Source organism: Xiphophorus maculatus, chromosome 2 (assembly GCF_002775205.1).
Source record: "Xiphophorus maculatus strain JP 163 A chromosome 2, X_maculatus-5.0-male, whole genome shotgun sequence".
NCBI classification, from domain to species: Eukaryota; Metazoa; Chordata; class Actinopteri; order Cyprinodontiformes; family Poeciliidae; genus Xiphophorus; species Xiphophorus maculatus.
The window spans coordinates 13,163,143-13,184,244 of NC_036444.1; the positions used below are offsets into that span (position 1 = coordinate 13,163,143).

Below are 21,102 nucleotides of genomic sequence, written 5' to 3' on the forward strand. Positions count from 1 at the left end.
TATTCATGAGTAGAGCAGTGTACATAATATTTTAGTGTAGCATTAAGATGTGTATTCGCTAGTCATGTATTTTTCTTTCTGTTGTACTCCAGTTACAAAGACGTTTTGAGTGTATGATTAAAATGAATGTATTAGCTAGTAATGTATTTTTCCCTACTGCTGTATTTTGGTTACAAAACTCCATTAATAAAAGATCTTCAGTTAAGAGAAGCAAGCTTTGTATGGAGACCTTTTTATTAGTCGTTTGCTGACTGTCTACACTTAGTGTTGTGACAACAGCACATTCAGAGTGCTGCAAAAATCCATTTTCTGCCAATTCCTGTGAGATTTTCACCTGTGGCTGTCTCTTCTCGTCTCCACGCCTTTCCCAGGTGACCTGAGGCCCACCTCCAGTGGGCCCTCCCTCTCCTGTCCCTGTGCTCGTTGCCGTGCCAACCACACTTCTTCACTCGCCCTCTGAGTCATCATGGCGGCTGCCAGAGCTTCATGGATCCCCCCAGAGGCAACAGCACGATGCTTCCCCAGGTGAGCCGGCAGCAGGCTGGGCACCGGGAGTGGGACGGACGCCCTGGAGGACGACAGTCCAGGCTGCAGGGGCACCGCTTTTGTTCCTGGGAAATTCAGCTGGTCTGGGTCTTTGGTTTTATCTGGACAATTAAAGGAGAGATGAATCTTTAGATTTTATGCATCGTTTTACCAAAATCATTAATTCACTCACCCAAATCTCAGAATGTAAGTGTTTTAACTACTTCCCTGCTCTCAGATGTAAATAAATAAATAAATAAATAAATACACAGTAAACACCTACAGACCTCCAAACATTATGTGAATTTTCTCAAGAACTTCATGGAATAGGTTTGGCTGGATAGATTTATCCAAGCCTCTCTTCAAAGAGAGCAGAAAGGTTTGGATAAAGACCTTCTTTCCGCAACAAGTGCATCTCGTTGCACTTTCACTGCAGCAAGATGCAGTGAAAGTGCAACGCATTGGATATAGTGAAGAAAATCACCCCACTGCTGCGATGAACCACGCCTCTCCAACATGTGAGTTTGGGTTTGGCTGCTTCCAGGAGAAACGGTTAGTCATGGTAAATGGACTGAACGTATATAGCACTTTTCCAGTCAATTTCACTACCCAAAGCGCTTTTTCAATCACACTCTGAAACACACACATTTATACACTGATATGCAGATTGATGGTTAACTTGGGGTTAAAGATGCTGGAATCGAATTGTCAACCTTCCAATTGTAAGATGACAACTTTACTCACTGAGCCACAGTCACCACAACTGATCCTTATTGGAAGAACAGGCCACAACAAAGTCAGTTAAGGGTTTCAGTGCTTTAGATGTTGTTCAGGGTTCTTTTGTGACCTCCTGGATGAGTCGCTGCTGTGGTTTTGGAGTAATTTTGGCATGTGGGACACTCCTGAGAAGATTCCCCATTGTTCCATATTTTCACCATCGTGGACAAAGGCTCTTGCTAAAGTTCACTGGAGTCCCAAAGCCTTAGAAATGGCTCTGCAACCATTTCCAGACAGAGAGGATGACGTTGTTTCTTATCTATTCTTGAATTTCTTTAGATTGGAGGATGATGGATCATTATTGCCGATCTTTTAACCTACTTCCTGTTGTATAATTAGTCCAGTTCAAGCATTTCTTGATTCTCCAGGTTTGGTAGTAAAGTGCGGTCAGTGAAATTGAATAGTCAATATATTATTTAGCAACTGTAGCAATTACTTTTTTGCATATGGCCAATTCAGTTTATATATTTTTTCCCGAAAAGATTATTTAATAATTGGAGGTTTTATATTTAGTCAAGGTTTCTATGATACTAAAATTTGTTTCATGATCTGAAACCTGCTTTTCTGGGAGCAACCCCAAATATTTGGCAAGAAAAACCACTAGTACTTAACATCTTTTTGAGTCACTGATTTGTATATTTAAAGAATGAACTGCTTTATTATCAGTTCAGTGACAATTAGCAGTCCAACAAGGGATGTGAACACGCTCAAAAGTTTGTTTTTCTTTTGTATTGGCTTTCATAATCCCCTCTGGTAATGGCTGCACACGTTTTGATTTTCTCTAATGAAGTTTGTTGTTGAAGTGGAGAAAAAAAATGAGCAAAATCTTATGCACAACGGACATGTTTGAGCAATTAATCATGTATAGTCACATTACGGGGTGTGTGTTGGTGTGTATGTACCCAGCCTGGTAGGAGTGAGTCTCTCTCCGGGTCGGGCCCTGTCCTCCGGCAGTGCTGCCCTTCGAGCCTGCAGCTCAGCCAGGTACTGACTCTCGGCCGTCCGGACCATCTGGTGCTGTCTGTCCCTCTGTCTCTCCTTCTGTCTGTCCAGCTCTCTCTCCCGCTCCTCTTCCCGCTCCCGCTCCAGCCCGGCCTCGCGCTCCCTCTCTTTCTCTCGTTCTCGCTCCTGCTCTCTTTCACGCTGGCGGAGCTCATTCTCCATCTGTAGCCTGAGAGGGAGGTTGACAATGACACACAGACAAAACACGCGCACACACGCACGCACGCACACACACGAGTAGAAGGTGAGAGATGCAACACCCAACATGAGGCAGATATTAACCACACCAACATTTGTGACAAAGCATCCACAGAAACCCACACGGATGTGAACACGCGCTTTCCATTTACCACAAGGAAAATAATCCAGGCCCAGCATGACTGAGCAGGAGCAGATGAACGCTTAATAGGTATCCACAGGAATATGACAAAAAACACACACAAACACACAAGAGAACACATTCAGCAACAATCAATAGCAGGCAAAGAAACCTGCGAGAAATGCAGGAGCTATTACACAGCCAGACGATAAATACCATCCATTTCAAACACAAACATGCCCCCGCCCCCATGGATGATGCTGCGGGGAAACAATGTAATCCTGGACAAGGAGCTCAAAGCTCACAAGTAAAAAATGGTACAGAGGGAGTAAAATATACTTCTGCGTGTGTAAGCATAGGATTTTAAGCATGCACGCGAGTACATATGCATTTATATAGGAGAACAGAGTGTGTGTTTGAAGGGCAGTGTGTGTGTGATGAGTGTATAGGAGGCACCGTGGGGTGTGTGCTAAAAATATCACACACTCAGCAACCTGTGCTTACCCTGCAGAGAGAGATTACAAAGCCCTGCAGACAGGGAGAGAAGGAGAAGTAGAGAGAAAAAGAGAGAGAGAGAAAGAGAAACAAAGAAGGAGAGAGAGAAAAAAGAAAGAGAAAAAGAAAGAAAGAAGTTACCTCTCAGAGAAAGCTGTGTGGTTAATTTCTCCTGGGTAGCGGCCTCCAGGTAGATGCAGCTGCAGGGCCGAAGGGTGAAGGGGAGGGAAGGCGCCACCTGCAGGCATAGAGTAGAACTGCGATCGCAGTGCAGAAAGACAAAGGGACTCCTCCATCCTGCTAAGATATACACACACATGCCCACACACACACACACACACACACACACATGCCCACACGCACACAAACATTAATGCTCTGTTTAGCATCTCAGACATTGACTTTCAACATGGCTGACATCCCTCCTTATGCAAAACGCAGATTAACATTTGAGATTTTCTTCTGAAGCGTAGAACAGTTATTAAATTAGGATGTGTTCACAATTTCGGCTGATTTTCTGAATGTCTTTTGTTCCATTGCATTGAGAGTTTTAAACATTATGTGCACACTGATAAAACTATATTTCTAAGCGAACCCTTTTATAAGCATTAGCAAGCTTGTGTGGTTATTTCCACCACAGAACCAGATCTGTGTGTAAAGCATCGCTGCAGGAGGCTCTGGAAAACTCTGTGTTTTAATACTGGTTTTCAGCAAGCAGAGATTACCAGTTAAAATCTTATTTTGACCAAATCATCCGAGTTGTAAATGTGAATTGTATTAGTGTTTGTTATGAAGAACAAACCAGTTACTGAGAGCAATAACCCCATCAGCTAGAGTTTGAGTTTTAGGAAAAATCTACAAAATTTAGTCAAACTTAATATTTTTTCAATACAACTTCCTCAAAAAATTAAAACAATAGTCTTAAATCACTGCTTTGTTGCCTGTTTTTCTAATATATTTTAATAGATTTTTAGCCATTCAGGACATCTTGAAAGACTGATTAGAAGGGTACAAGGATGTTTGTTTACAGTTTGACTGATTAGACCATATTCATGCCTCAGTGATGTAAAAACCTGTATGATAATTAAAGATTTCTTGATTTGGATGTGTGGCTCTCACAGACCCCCTCGCTATTATTCAATCTATTATTTCTTTCTGACAGCTTCCTTTTCCCTGTTGTAGAAAATAATCTACAAAATGATGCTGCCACCACCATGTGATAGCGGTGTGTTTGGAGTGATGCGTGGCATTAGTTTTATCACCACTCATAGTATTTTGCCAGAAAGTTGCATTTTCTTTCTCCTTTCACCAGAGCACCCTCCTCCACATGTTTGCCGTCTCCCTACATGGCTTGTGCTGAACTGCAAATGTGATGCAAAATAGACAAGCTCTCTTACTGCTGTGATTGCTAACTTTACGCTCCATGTGCCGTCACTGCACGTCTTCCACAAATGTCAAAGTGTATAGTTACCTTTGTAAAGACAGAGGGTGGTGCAGGTAGGCAGGGTGATAGTAGGCAGCTGCTGCCGCTGCGTGGGCCGCTGCGGCGGGGTCAAGACTGAGGGGCAGAGAGGTCAGTCTGAGGTCATCCGAGGTGGCGAAGGGCCGGAGAGCTCGCAGGTATTCCTCTGGAACAGCCCCCGAGGGAACCACGGCGTGCATCTGCCCTGGTAAACTGCAGAATAAGCATTTAAAGCGTGCTGTAGGAAAATTAACATACCTTCAGTCCATTTACGTGCATGAGCCACGCTTACCTTATGCTCTGCAAGCGGGGGTCTTGCATGATACTGCTGTGTGTGCGGCCAAAGGACTGAGCCAGCGAATGAGGTGGGGGGACGGGCGCCGTCCTCTTGTCCTGCTGCAGCGGGGCGCTCTCGGCTCCCACCCGCTCCCTGCTTAGTCCCTGAACGCTCGACTCAACCTGACAAGGAGACAGAGGAGTGTGCGAGCGGGGATTACTGTGGGTGTCCAGGAGATGAGTGGGGGCATGTTTGTGTGTGTGTGTGTGTGTGTGTGTTTGTGTCTAAAGTGAGCAGAAAAGGGGGACAAGAACTGAGTTGGAGATGCTAAGGAAAAACCTCAGAGCTGCAGCCAGAGGGCTCAGCGGAACCGAGAGCTGGGTCTGATAAGTCGGGATGAATCAAAATCAAAGCAGAAAAATGATCCTAATATTTGCCCATCCGCTTTATTGCTTCTGCCTCACCCTTCATGAGCTGTGTTGGGATTTTGTAATTTATGCTTTTTGTTTGTTAATGATTGATTGAGTTCCTGGACTTAGACTAGGCCATTCCATACTTTAATATAAACTATGCTCTTGTAGTGCAGGCTGTTCTGCCTAAATATGACCCTCTGCTCTAGTCTTTGGTTCTCTACAGCCCCAAACATTTTTTTCCGGGTCAGGCCGGCATCATCTCTGACCAAAGACCCTGTTTATACTGTAAAGTTTCCCCACAGCATGATTCTGCTTTATTTCCCTCTCAAAGTGGTTTGTCCAGGAAGATTGGCCAAGTGAAAGGAAAATATGTTGTTCTATCACATAAAGAACATTACAGTTTGTGGATGGAATGTGAGAAAATGTGTGAAAAGGCTCAGGGGGTAGTAATACTTTTGTTAGATACTATAGTTTGAAAGTAATCAAATAGGTAACTGACAAAAAAATGACACTGTGTTCCAGATTTAGGTACTTTCCAGTTCGAAAGTCTCAATTAAGGTTTCATCATCTTAATTTATTTGATCAAAACAACAAAAGTTTTCTCGGACAATTAGGTTTTAGGAGCGTTAAAAAATAAACTAGCCTGGGAACTTTAAGCACGTTAATGAGTGTAAGACAAACGCGTCCTCTAACGTGCCATATCTTGTTTCCACGGCAGCACCCTGCCACACAGGTTTGGGGCTGACCGTGGCCAAACCACAAGCAAATGACCTCTGTGCACAGCGCCTGGTCTGCTACCTGCGTTTTCTACAACACATGATTTGGAGTGAAATACCTCCGCTTTGAATATTTTTGAATAGTTTTGGATATGTCATTCATGGAAAGCAGATTCAAACTATCTCTTGCAAAACATCTTTCTGAAATCTCCACTGGATCAAGTTAAAGAGGAGGCACTGGAAAAAATCTAATTATAAAATGATACTATTGTACAATTAAATCAGTCAGGCTAAAATGTTAATCAATCAACTGAGTGATTTGTTTTTTTACATTCCCATTGAATAATTCCTACCACATAGTTTATATTTTTATATTTCTTCATGCAACAACTTATTTTCAAATCAGATATAACATGGACATCAGCTAAACATCATAAGAAAATTACCATGAGATGCTAATAGAATCAAATCTACTGGAAATGCAAAAGATAAATGATCTGAAGTCATTACTCAACGACTTGGTTATTCAGACCATCAAATTTTGAAAATCCTTGTGTGAAAAGATCTTTGCAGTAATCTGGCTCTAAGGAAGGGAGGAAACTGTCTTTACTGTCTCTGTTCCAACACTTGTTAATGTCTGCTGGCACAGCAGGCAACACTGTGGGCATTACCCTCCTAGCGTCCGATCAGACGCGTCTCTTATGCTTCGCTTGCTTTCATAGCAGGCGTCCAGAAACCAAAGGGTGCTCAGATCACTCTTTGTCGACTGTGAGAGTACTCAGCCATAAGAAAAATCTTATGGCTAAAATAACAGGGAGCAAGAAAAATAAATAAATATGCAGGCAGACAAACAGCTGATGTTGGCAGAAACAAAGCAAACGGTCATTTCTGCCCAGGTGGCCAATCTGAGCTTCAAAGGTGGAATAATTAGCTTGGTGGGGTCCCTGTTGATGAGTCATTCATTTCCCAGCCAGAAAAAGTGTCTCGCTCTCAGGAGCTTGCGGTCATGACGATGTCACTGGTCATGTAGATTCAAGCAACAGATTCACATGACTAATTATAACTAGAACTAATCATAAGATGATTTAAGCTGTCTAGCTATATCAGGAAAAACAAAGTCTGTGTGCATGAGGCTTATCCAGACTTCCGAGGTCTGCAGGTTTACATGGACTGAGTGAAATTATTCCCTACAAACTGGAATACTGGAGGTGACATTCTGCGCATGACCCTGGAAAACAAAATGGGTAAATGTCACATCTTGAGAGGGTCGGGTTCGCTACAGCACAAACGGAGACGAGCTGGCTTGGACAGCAGTCTGAGCGTTGCTTGACCTCTGATCTCAGAGACGGTCGGCGGGCTTCATAAATGCAGCAACACAACAAACACAATCTGTTTCGTTAGATTGTTTTGCATGCGCGCAGCAAAGTAACTCGTTCTTCCTCCCCTCCACGTCTTTCTCAGCTCTCTGTTTTGCTGCCTCCCTCCTTCCTTTGCTCTCCGAAATTCTGAAAGGGAGCCCCAGGCAGGCAGAGCCACAGAGTGCTCTTTGTGGAGGGGGAAAAAAAGAACGCTCTGATCCAGGGGGAAGTGGCTACTGTGGGGGCTAACCTCGGCATTGTGTGAGGGGGCCTGGTTCCCTGCCCCAGCTTAAATACACTCACACACACAGACCTCTCTTCATGCTCTGAGTCTTTGTGGGGAAGGGTCAAGTACACACACACACACACATGCACGCCCCCACAGGCCTACACACATACACACACCCTGCAGGAAGCAGAGCACAATAGGTGCTGGGCTCTGTAGCATTTCTCTGTTTCTTTACAAAGCTCGTGTTCCTGAAGAAGACAAGGGCTGATTAGTGAGAGGAGAAGGTGGTTTGAAGTGACAGTGAGGTAGGAAAGCATCAAAATGAAGCAGTGAGACAAAAACAAAGTGAAACACAACGAGAAAAATGAAGAAGGGAACGGTGGGACGGCTGTTTTCGACAGCTGGATGTTGACAAGCGCTCGGACTGGTTTTTTTTTAATGGAGGATAAAGTGAGAAGAAATGAAACGTACAGCAGATAAAAACAGATATCTCATCTCAGACTCGGCTACAACACCAGCAGGCGTTCAAGCAAAAAGCTCACCTGTCGGCCGTCAGTCCTCCACTGGCCGTTGCTGGTCTTGGTGGGAGCGATGGTGACCACGGGTGGGTTGCTCGGCACACTGTGGCCCCTGCTCTGGCCCAGGAGGGGCCCTAAAGAGCCCCGCTTCGGGGTGGCGACCGGCGAGGGGTGGCTGGTGCCTGGTGACGACACTGGAGACGATTCACTGCTGAGGGCAGAGACTGGGAGACAGAGAGGAAGGGATCAAAATCAAATCATTGCACAATGAAACTATATAAATTTGTGTTTGTAGACGACACACGTGTGTCTAACATGAAGGAAGAAAAGGCTTGTTGAAAAAGCCTGGGGTGTGACACTGCGAAGGGAGGTGTTAAATGTGATAAAGAGAGAGTGTAACAGTCACTGGCATTACTCTGTTCATGTAGCACCACACACACACACACACACACATACACACACGTTCTGAGGAGGAGGGAGTCAGAGGATGGAGAGGAAGTTGAGCACTGACTTCCCATAATTGGCTGTAATTAGATTGTCATAATTAGGAGATGAATGGAAACAAATGAAGGAGGAGACAGAGAGGAAGAGGTCAGAGTAGGTCAGCTCTAATTCAACACCTTCATTAGGACGTTCTGAAAACTCTGGGATACACTGTGCAGCTCTAGAAAATCATTCCGGCTGAGAGAGTTGGAGCAAGATCAAGACTTTTGGCAGAAAACAGGAAGGCTGAATGTATTTTATCAAAGTGTCTCTTCATGCAACTTACTAGATTTTGAAATGCTGACATAAAAGGGAAACAGGTAGAAACAACTGTTTATAGGATGCTAATTATTTTGTCTCTGCAACTCCTAATATACATACTGACTCAGGCTAGAAAGAAGTATTTTGATTGCTGTTCCTTCTTATATTACAGCTCTTTAAAGGAAACTTTAATCAGCCAAAAATGGGCAAGTCCTGTATAAAATTCTGCTTAGGGCCCCATCCAGTTTAGGGCCCGTTCAGGCTTATTGGGGGACCGGACCACCTCTCACCTCGGGGATCTTCGGCCTGCTTGGCCAGTTTTCGCAGGGCGGCAGCAAATCCGGAGTTTGCAGACTGGGCAGCTGCGTTCCCATTGGTTAGTGGGCTGAGGGGACTGACTGTGGCCGTGGTGCGAGTTGCTGTGGAGATCATTCCTAATGATGCCGATTTATTGGACTCATGGTTCATACCTGAGGGAAAGAAAGAGACAAGAAGCTTTAAAATGTTGAAAATCACTGAAAAATGTGATGAAACAAGATTTCTCTTTGTTGGAAAAATGATTGTTTTTCTGATCCAAGCTGGTGTCTTAGTCAAACTGAATGACTTTAGCTGCGGCTGACAAGTGTGTAGAAGTGTGTGTGTGTGTGTTTTACTGTCTGTGATCATGATAGAGAGTGCAGCTTCAGCATAGATAGAGTGGAGGGAGTAGAGCTGTGTCAAATAGAGCGCTGACCCTAATAGCAAATCACACACATGAGCGCACACATGTCCATTTCCTCAAGGGAGCCAGCCGACACATCTTAAGACCCGGGAGCATCCAAACACACACACGCCCACACACACACACACAAGTCTTATTAAGTACAACTGCATTTTTACACCCTGACACAACACACAAACCTTCACGGACACACACACACATCGATCCACCGGACAGTGGGCGCAGCGAGAGACCAGCATGGTTGGAGCTTCCCTTGTTTTCTTCATCTATCCCCACACTGACCCACTAATGTTAATTACAGCTGGAATTACTCCCTCACAACCCCTCCCTCACCCCCCAGCTCCCCTCCGGACCCCCCCATCCCATCCCGTCCCTCTGCCAGCTTCAACCATGACCTCATTACAAACACACAAACACCTTTAAAGCACACACACACACACACACACACACATGCAGAAAACCACAAGAAGAACAAACGAAGACCAAAAGCAGCAAACACGCTCATGAAATATTCATATGTGCACACTGAACATGATTATTGAGTGCTCTGCTCAATCCTACTGACAATGCTGGTGAGCGTGGAGGACAGGCAGGTGTCAGGGCCTCAAAGTAGCAGACTTTCATATTTACAGACGCCTGGACGGATCCCGGACTCCACCGTGTGACACGCATGAGCAAATCACTCACAGGAAACTAATAGACGGAGGAAGAGGATGGAGTCTTGAATAAAGTGGACATGAAGTGGAGAAGAAACCTGAGATTTCAGCAAAATAATCAGGATATATTTTGGTATTGATGCATTCTTTCATGCAGAAAGGATCACACTCTGTAATCTATGCGTTTCTTCTCTGGTAATGACATGTTAAAAAGAAAGGAGGAAGAGGCAAAGAGCGTAAAAAAGCTCAGATCCTGATAAGCTGAGTGTGTGTGCGTGGGGGTGCGTGTGTGTGTGTGCATCTCTGTCTCTGCTGAGCCCAGCAGTCAAGGGAGAGATGATAAGACACTTTCTATCGACTCCTTCTCTTCCTCCCTCCCTCCTCTCCTCTCCACACTCTCACTCTTTTCCTCCTTTGTCTCCTCTCCTCCTCTTTCGTGTTTATCTCAGCATACTTGAGCTTGTTCAACAAAAGCCAGTGCACATGATCTCCTCTCTGTCCTGCTTCCCTTTTAAAACAATCTTTTTCCTCAGAGGCTGCTCCCTCTGACGTTCCAGCCGTTTTTCACGAGCGCTCACGCTAAAAGTGTCCACATGCACGTAATTCAGACATGCAAACACTCACCCCTGCCTGCCGCTCACTGATCTCCTCCTGCTCGTCGGCTTTCTGCTCCTGTGTGAGACTCTTTCACTCTCCCCCCCTCTCAGCCTTGCAGCTGCTACGTGGTCACGTGACCCCTTTTCTATCTAACCTCTCCTCCTCCTCCTCCTTCTACCCTCCCTCCCTCTCAATCTCTCACCCCATCCACTACATCCAGCCTCTAACTCCTCGTTTTTCTGACAGTTCACCTATCTTTTCGTTTTCTCCACTCAAGCTGATGTTTTTGCTTTCTCTTCTTCCGTCTTTTGCCTTCCTCCCTTTTGGCTCCCACTCCAAGGGAGGTAGAGTGGCGGTGGCGTTGGTGGTGGCTTGGGGGGCGGAGAGAGGATGAGTAGAAGGAGGAGGTGAAGGGTGGAGGGTGATGAAGGAGAGGGAGGGTGTGTGATTTGAGCTCTGTGTGTGTGTGTGTGGTAGTGTTAACCCTCCATCCATCACTCTGTTTCTCTGTTTTAGTCAGCTATCTGCTTTGGGACTCCAGAGGGGGGTGGAGTTATGTGGGGATCTAGGGTGAGTATATAGAAGGGGTTTACAGAAACCTTTCACCCCTCACCTCTGACCACTGACCCCTCAGCAGGAGAGAGAGAGGAAGAGGAGGAGGTGCAACAACCCGAGTGGAAATTAAGATGTTTACTGGAATCTCCTTAGAAATTTTTGACCTGGGTTTTCTACCTAAATTAGTTTATTATTAATTATTATTATTATTATTATTATTATTATTATTATTATTATTATTATTATTATTATTATTATTATTATTGTTGTTGTAAACAGATGTGGTGGTATCATTAAATGAATTGCTAGGTATCTTAGTAAAAATATTAAGCGTTTTCCCAGTATTAAAGTGTTTTTCCATAGTTGTTCAAACTGTCACCATGTTGTGACAGTATGAGGAAGAAAACATTAAGCTCCTCCACCTGCTTCCTGAGCTGCTGCTGGCACCTGAAGATGTTCACAGCTCCCGACCAAAAACAACCCATCAGAACCAGGAGGAGCGTCTGCTGCCAATCAACGCTGCTCAATCTGCTGATGGCGGAGAAACATCTTACTATTCCAGGAAAAGCATTTATCCGTTGTCATCGGTGGCTACGCTAACTAGCCTTAGCATTAAAGGCAGACTACCAGCTGTAGCCTAGCAGATAACAAGTGAGGGTGAGCATGAAAGTGATTGGCAGCGCTAAAACCCTCCTACTGTCTCTGATTGGTTGTTTCTGATTGATTGACATATTTCTGCAGTTTGTACTGGAAACACAGATTATCTGTCTTATATTATATTGTCACGGCATAATGATATTTCTAACAAATATGTCAAAAACATTTTCTTTATAGAAGTTAGAGATTTCAACCATTATCTTTTTATTTAACATAGAAAAGCAACAACTGTTCCTACTTAAATATTGATTCTTATTGCGTATCTATAACTTTACAAATGCTAAATTTGTTGGTTTTTTTCTCTGTTTCCAGGAATATTTCTGCCAAATTCATCTTTCTGGAGAGTGAAAAGTGAAACAAAATTTGATTTGACTGGGAAGTTGAAGAACTGGGCTGGAAATGATGGTGCCAAGTTGCAAACACTCTGGTTGCAGGTCAGAAATCCAGGAATAGGTTAATTGTCTTGGTGTCAATTACTAATATTGATATAAGACAACAACAATATGCGTGTCTCTTTTTTATGTATTTAAACACAGAAGGAACACGTTCACATACAGAGGATGTAAGCTGCTGTGTGTGATGCTAGTTTAATGAGATCATGCAAACCATCAGAAGTGTTAATAAATCATTTATACCTATGAATCTAACATTTTACAACTATATTGGACACTGAATCCAGGGCTGCTTATTGGCCTCCAATAAGTTCCAGCTTCATTAATCGTTGTTTTTCTTATAAGGCTTGGAACCTTGGAAAAAATTACTTCCAGACTAATAAGAAAATGCACTTTAAAGCAATTCATGCAAAGACTTGAATGGTTTCTCAAAAACAGATTTAGCTCATGTTTTATTTTGACACTATTTATGTTTTCCTCAATTATGTAACTTCATACACGTATAGTCAAAGTTTGGTAGACTCAGTACCAAACAAGGCAGGTGGTGGAGGAAGTGGAAATGCCAAAAACAAGTTTTATTATTGCATTTTGCTTCACAGGAAGCAACATGTACATGAATGAAGTGGGCCTTTCTGTAATAATTTTAATTAATCTCTGAATAACCTGCCCATGTGAACATATAATAAAAGTTTCAGCTGAAAATCTCTAAATCAGCAGGAAGAGAATGTGTTCAGCAAAATATGTAAGGACAGGGTCCTGATTGGGTTGCATTTTAGGACTTCAAAGACTTTTCAAGGTTAGAAAAGTAAAAATATTAACTGGAAAATGTCACCCAACTGGTAGTTGCAGTGACAAACTGTTTAGTTGACCTACTGAATAATTGGATCTTGCTAAATCGCTTGTTTAGTAAGAACCTAACAACTTCTGTTTATGTGTATAAATTGCAAAGGCATACCTAATGATACTTGCTTATGTTGCTATCAGACGTTAGCCTGGCCACCAGGAGCACAACAGCGATGAAATCCCACAGGTTTCCCAACTGGGCAACAGTTACTTTGGTATGAAGTAAATCTGAAACACGAGTTTCAACTTCTGAGTCAAAAATCATTAATCAAAATAGGAAAGAAGATATGAGCCATGCCTTTCTGTGTCCTGTTATCTAGAGCAGTGGTTCTCAAATGGGGGTACGTGTACCCCTGGGGGTACGTGAAGCTTTTCAAAATATCTTTAAAAAATCAGTAGGCTCCTCATAATAAGTCTTGGGAAAAATTATTTTGTAAAAAGTTCGAAAAAATATAAATGTGTGTTCATGCACTGAATTTTATATTCAGTATTTAGTTTCAATATCCTTTAAAATAAAACGGTTTGATTGGTTTTATACCTTCCTGGTGGTCACCGTCTTCTGTTTTTCTTTTTTGTTTAACCATGCAATGTTTGTAATATGGATGTATTTGTCAGGTTCACTGATATAAGTTGTTTGGCTTTAATAAATCAGACAGTGATTTTACAGCACTGTACCTCTTTTTAATTCCAAAAATGTTTTGCCCGTGTCAGGGGGTACTTGACTAAAAATATATTTTTAAGGGGGTACATCACTGAAAAAAGTTTGAGAACCACTGATCTAGAGAGACACCACAGCTCAGGCGTCCATGCACTTCGATAAGCCACAACATTAAATCACTGGCAAGTAAAGGAAGTAAAATTGCTTTGACATTTGCAAGGAAAAAAACAAAGCTTTTCAGCAAGGTTAGACTGAATTATTTCCACAGTGTATTTGTCTGCTGCAGTTTTTTTTGACTCCAGGTGTTTAGCTGAATCTGAACATGACTTTTGCACAGTTACAGTATCTGTGTCACTGGTTTCATGATACACAGCTGGCATGCAGAAGTGAAGCATTGGTGTTTGGTTTTGGTTGTTATTTTTAATTCCCCTTCAGTGCCGTGCAAAAGCATTCAAATTCTTTAAATCAATTCGCTTTATATCACAAACTGCTATGCATTTCACTGAGCTTCTATGTGACAGATAATTGTGTGTGGGATAAAATGATAGATGGTTTTCCAGTTTGTCTACAAATGAAAATTGGAAAAGCGTGGAATGCATTTGTATTCCCCCTCTTTACTCGGACTCCCATAAATAAAATGCAGTACATCTAATTACCTTCAGAAGTCACCTAATTAGTGAATGTAGAAAAGCTCTGTGGGTGTGAACACTAGCAAATATACCAGCTGTTGGTGGTACGATGTCACAACCGTCTTCTCAATATTTACCTCTGGGATGTTTATCTGTCATCCAAGAGACAATAAAGCCACTGGTGTTGCTAAAATTATCCCGCCACTACAAACTAGTAAAACTTCCCTGACCTTTGCCAAAATGGAAATTATATCAGGGTGGGCCGCAACGCATCCAAACACAGACACACACACACCTACGCAATCAAATTCAGCTCAGCTTGACGTAAGCGATGCAGGACATGTCAGGGCCTGTGTGTTTAGCGCCTCTCTTTCTGCATCGCTCACTTTCTCTTCTTCTGCTCCTGCACAAAAAACAGGCTGGACTCCAGGGGACGGCATGGACAGCAGGGGGAAGACCTGCTCTGCCTCGTCAGCTCATTAAAGAAAAAGAGAGAGTGTGTGTTGGTGTATGTCGGGGTGTGTGTGGGTGTGTGTGTGTGTGTGGAGGCAAGTAGGGGGCATTAGTGTGGAAGAAGAGGTTGTAACACCAAATTGACCTAACTGCCATGCCTGAATGTGTGTGTGTTTCTGTCTATGTCAACACTTTGACATTAAATTGATTATCCTTGGTTGTGTTTATGAACAGTTACCTGGTGTAAAGACCAGTAATGAGCCTGCAAAAACACACACACAGTGAAAATATGCTCCATTTAAACTTTAAAACATGTGTTTCTGGAGTTAATGCTAATCACAATAATGGCTACTGTGGCTGCTACAATAGCTGGCAGACTTTTTCAAATTCCCCAACACACACACACACACACACGGGGGAGAGAAAGAGAGTAAGGAAAAATAGCCAAATGTTTTACGGCCTCTTAAACTTGTCTGTAATAGCAGTCAGAGTGGCGTCAACACAGCGGTCTCTGGGGTTCCTCCAGGGGCTGCTAAATGGCTTTAGTAGCTGCAGTCACTCTGCAGCTCGCACAGAAACACTTAACACATCCTTACAACCCATAAACAACCAACACACACACTGAGATTCTCACACACCCGAAGCATCGAGTCTACTTAGAAATTCAGGGGGGAAAAAAACAACGCAGTTGAAGACGCACACACACATATGTTAATGCATGGCTGTCTGCACACACACATATATTAATGCATGGCTGTCTGCACACACACATATATTAATGCATGTGCTGTCTGAACACAAACAATTAGCTGACTCAGGATTCAGGCTTTTCTTTTCTTTCTTTTTGTGCGTCAGAAAACGTATGCATGTGACCCCTCGGGACCAAACAGCCAGCGTGCATTTATAGTTCTGGGATAAATGGAGCAGAAAAACCACATACTGTAATAATCAACACTCCCAGTAAGAAAGAGGCAGCAGCAGAAGAAGAATCAAACTGTAACCAAAGGATCTCTCAGTAGGGAACAAATGCAGGCTATCAGTAAACAAAAAAGCCTCCTTATTTTTTCTCTTCTCTTCTTTTTTCCCTCCCATTCACCTCCTCCTGTCTGCAGGCCATTGTTCCTCTTTCGGTGACCCCCCACCCCCTCCATCTTTGTTTCTCTAATCAGTGTACATGCCTTCAAGCATCTTGTCACTGGCCATCAGATGTAGAACCAGGACATAAATAGCAGCAGCTCTGGGATGGCACACATTTTTCTGTATCTGTCAGTGTCATCGTTTCTTGTGCCTCGTCATTTCCTCCCCTCCCGTCTGTGAAACCACTCAGTCTCTAGCAGCATTTGCCCCCTTCTTTTTTTTTCTGTCATCAATCTCCTGTGCAATCTGTGACTCAGTCTCGACTCTCTGATACGAAGGTGATGCAAAAAGATAACACAGTCTGAGGCAAGCCAGCCCCACTCTGTCGCTCTGACTTCAGCCTATGGAGGTTTTTCTTTTTATTCTTTTGAATTTGAAACTGGAGGAGTGTTTACAGTAGGGGTGGGGTAGGTGGGGGGTGATGTCAGACAGTTAAACAGCCTCGGCTCACCAGGTGTTGACATCGCTGCGGCTAGACCCCGACCATCTGAACAAACACGAGCGATGTGTGCTGACACACAGATAGCAGATGCACGCAACCTTTACCATCGTAGCAGGTGCTGGGTAAGTGTGAAGTACAGTGTGTAACCGAGATGTGTGCTATAAAAAAAAAAACTCCTGAAAGAATAATAACTGGAGGGATCGTTCAGAGATTAAAGGATTGCCTAATCTGTATCGGACTAGAAGTGCGGTTTTAGCAGCTGTTCCATTCACCACCTCTCTTTTATACTTGATTCTGACTGCTTGTTGTATAAACTGCAGAACAATCCCAGATGGCCTTTAAATCAGATTAAGTACTCAGATAGCTTCCAGGATTAAGAATCTATCTTCTTGATTAATCATTGGAAAATAATGAAAGACTAATAAGAAAGTTTTAGAAATTTTGTTTCAAATGCCTTGGAACCTTTCCACATTTTGTTCTGCTATCTTCAAAAACTTTTATGTTTGTTATTCTGTTGTTTTGTGATAGACCGACACAAGGTAGTCCATAACTGGGACATGGGAGGAAAGTTATGAGTTTAATTTGTAGTCCTGAAACAGAAAAGGTGTGAAAAACTGAAAATTTACCAAGACATAGCTGAAAAACAAAACTGAAAGTCCGAACAAGATCAATAAACCAGAAAAGAAGCCAAAAGGTTCACGGAGAAGTTGCAGAAATCTGTGCTCAGGCAGGAGAGGACAATGATTATTAATACACTCCACAAATTTGGCCTTTGTGGAAAAGTGACAAAAAGAAAATTACTGTAAAAAAATCTTTCAAAGAAGTTTGTTGCCACAAGCAACGAAGGAGCAATGAATAAAAACGGAAGATAGATGAAACTTTAAATATGCTTTTTTTTTGCAGAAAACTAACTCTGCAGCACGATGTTGGCAGCATCATGCTGTGAGAATGTGGGGACAGTAAAGGACAGTAATGCTAGTGAAGTCTGATGAGAAAATGGTTGAAGATAAAAACGTCAATCCTGGAAGAAAACGTGAGAGGCTTATAGCAGGACGACGACCCCAAACAAACAACCAGAGATATAAAGGAATTATTCAGACCATAGAATAATTATGTGTGTAAATGGAATAGTTAAAGTCCAAACCTAAAATCAACTAATAATTTACAGCAAGACTTAGAAAAAATTAATAATTTTTCCCACTTCATAATTATGCACATTTTTTGTTGATTTATTCTATTTAAAAAAAAATCCAGAAAAATACATTGAAGTTTGTGACAACACATGAAAAAATTTATTTGGTAGAGAATATTTTTGTAAAACACTCAAATGACTCTGTTGGCCACTTCAAAATGGATTTTTATTTTCTATTGTGGGGTGAAGTTTGAGAAATTCAGTGGAAAAGGTAAAGGGAATAAAAAGTATATAATTTACTATTTTTTTTACTCCTCTACAGAAAGGAGTAAAAAAACCCGTAAAACTCTTGGTCACATAAAAACATGATAGAGTTTCATGAAGATAGGTAGAATATTTAAAAGTTAGGTCCTGTTTTTAATGTGTCAGTTTTTACCCTACATATATCACCTTTGCATCATTTTAAATGTACTTAAATATTCTTTAAAATTAAATTGTTGCATGTCAACTGATCACAATAAAAAGCAGCGATCAAGCATGTCTAACTATGTTCATAACTTCTACTGTGAAAAGGACTGACATGAATAAAAAAAAACATATTTCAACATTTAGCTCACATTTTGTAAGTGAGGAAATAAAGACGGTGAGGTGAATCTGAAGCCATCAGTTTACAGCCACTATATGAGAAGGAGGTAATTAAAGAGATTGGAGGTTTACACAGTAACCCCTGCTGAGCAGCTGGTCTATGGTAGGTCAGGAGCAGCACATGGTGCATGGTGTGTGTCGGCGTGCGAGGGTGTGTGTGTGTGTGTGTGTGTGTTGAGCTCCACCTGCGGGCTGTGTACACACACAAAAGCAACGGGATCCGCTTGACTGCTGCTGATGCGCCTGCCGGCATCTATCTCAGCCAAACAATACAGTTGCTGTTAAAGGTCCCGGATTAAAGAGCAACTCCTCTGTCTCCCAGGGGTGCTGGGAGACAAACCATCAGGAGGAAACTGCAGGCTGACACACACACACACACATAGCATGCATTTGTGTACTCCTGAGTTTAGTATGAGCAAACAGGTGCGGTGTTTAATCACTGACAAGTTTGACTAGAACAAGAAGCCACACAACAAGGAAGCACTTCAAACACCTCTATGATCCCAAATCTCGCTGCTGTGCCAAGTCACACAATTAACTGTCCCTTACAGGAAGTGGATCATTCAGACTTAAAAATAAGAGCATGAATGCTCTTTGTGCACTTTCACATAGATTTATAAGATTACAGCTGGCTTGCTTGTTTAGTGGAAAACAATACCTCAGAATGGTCGCCATATTGTGAGTGGCAAGATAGCCTTAAAATGACATTGATGTGCAGTTGGAAACTGGGATTTCCTGATAAAGAGACATTATAATTTTAAGCTCAGTTAATATTAGATGAGTTAGGTTTGTGTATAAAACTATGTGTTCATTTCACCCCAATAAACGTTATTGTGATATATTATCAAACAACTGAAAGTTTTTCAAAACTGAAAAACTTGTGACAAAATTAGCTTAAAATGCACTTTAATCCACCTGGGTCTCAAACTGGTTTAAAATCTCAGAGAAAACGGCGGAATTACAATTACAATTATATTCGTTAACATTTAAAAATATATGTTACTTATTCATTATCTATTGTGAAATTGAGTATATTGTTATTCTTACAACAAAAAGCCACGCACAACATGGCGCCGCCGTTAACGTATGATCGGAGCGCTCGTGCAACGTCTACTACCCCCCCCCCCCCCCCCACCCCGTCTAATGCTTCAGCAGCCCAACGTAGTTTTATTTGAAAAAGCAGACGCCAGAAGCTGCTTTCCTCCTGCTGCCTTCACTCTGTCCATCAAGCCGAACCAGTTTGATGACATACTGCTGACTGATTCAATCACACTCACTTTCAGACTTCATGGACTAAAAACAGCGCAAGCTTCACTTCAAACAGTCCGTCTGACGCTAACGAAAAGAGATTATAAACTGAAGATAACACCGCCGAATTATCAAAAGTATAAACAAAAAGAAACAGCAAAAGGAGTGAGAAAGTTTGACCAGCTTAATTAATCAGTAGGATTTCAGGAAAAAGCCGCAAATCGATGAAGCACCTTCTCAGGCACTGATAATTAACAAACGTTTGTGTTGAAACAACAGAAAACACAAAACTCACCACCTCACCGGAAGGAAAACACGCATTTTTTTTTTGCGCATATCGCTTTAACAAATGACGGTTCTGTGCGCTGCGATGTACGATTTGATCCCCCGGACGACAGTGTGTGCAGCACACACGGTGAGGAGATGTGGGAAGGAGAGGGGAACTCATTAACTGTCCTCTGAGAGAGAGAGAGAGAGAGAGAGAGAGAGAGAGAGAGAGAGAGAGAGAGAGAGAGAGAGAGAGAGAGAGAGGAAGAGAGAGAGAGAGAGAGAGAGAGAGAGAGAGAAGGGGGGAGGATGGGAGGAAGGAGGAGGAGGAGAGTGAGCACCTGCTCCACTGATGCTCCCTGGAGAGATGGAGGGATGTGGGGAAGGAAGATGTGAGCCCAGACTGCAGATCCCTCACAGCCTGGACATGTTTACTGTCCACTGGAGACAATCAGGTCTGTTCCAGGCAGCTCCTCCTGCTGTTACCGCTGCTTCGGAGAGCTACTAACAGCCATATTTAACTAATTAGCAATAATACCAGTAACAGGCTGCTGCAGCTGCTAATAACCATCCTTACCAACAGTAGAACTATTAATTATTGGATTCTGCTGAAATGTTAAAATCTATGGCAATAGATTCTTCTTTCTCCACTAGGTGGCAAGATCCTCGCCCAGTGGGCATCTTGGCATATTGATCTAACTATATGTGAAAGTAGCATCTACTTATAAACCCTGAATTTACAGTAAACAAATTAGCAAGTGTAATATCCATTGTCTTTAAGATTTGGAACAGATTTTACTTTTTATAGGTATGTGTTTGTGTAAAATGAGTGTTATTCTTTTATTCTATGAACTGCTGACATGTCTCTGAAATTCCAAGCAAAATTGTTGTATTTGTTTGCAGAAAATGAGAAATGATCAAAGATGCAGTGCTTTTAGACCTCAAATGATGCAAAAAAAGAGTTTATACTCATTCAGAAACAACAATGCTAATGTTTTAACTCAGAAAGAGTTCAGAAATCACTACGTATTGTGTAAAGTATATATACACAAAACAATTGATGAATTTTGGTGATGATTATACAAATAAGAAAACTTAAAAAGCCTCCGGCTGATCAAGACTCATCTGCAGGGGGGATTTTACCCTTTTCTAAAAGCAGAATACTAAATCAAGGAGGATTGCACCATTAAAGGAACAGAGCAAAAAAAAAAAAAAAGAGTAATGTGAGTATAGTT

At 42.3% G+C, this 21,102-nt stretch overlaps 1 protein-coding gene across 4 annotated transcripts in view; it reads right to left on the bottom strand.

The window, feature by feature from the left end:
• The window catches only part of LOC102229526 (genetic suppressor element 1-like), a 53,346-nt gene that overhangs the window by 8,234 nt on the left and 24,010 nt on the right, over positions 1-21,102 (bottom strand). For 3 of the 4 annotated variants that reach the window (XM_023351497.1, XM_023351475.1, XM_023351484.1), the window contains 7 exons: positions 9,126-9,305; positions 8,116-8,315; positions 4,873-5,039; positions 4,590-4,793; positions 3,260-3,418; positions 2,205-2,473; positions 335-647 (listed from right to left, as the gene is read on the bottom strand). In XM_023351497.1, the coding sequence (XP_023207265.1) occupies positions 335-647; positions 2,205-2,473; positions 3,260-3,418; positions 4,590-4,793; positions 4,873-5,039; positions 8,116-8,315; positions 9,126-9,305 (1,492 nt within the window). The remainder of the gene's footprint in view (positions 1-334; positions 648-2,204; positions 2,474-3,259; positions 3,419-4,589; positions 4,794-4,872; positions 5,040-8,115; positions 8,316-9,125; positions 9,306-21,102) is intronic. The other variant, XM_023351492.1, reaches the window with a different exon arrangement.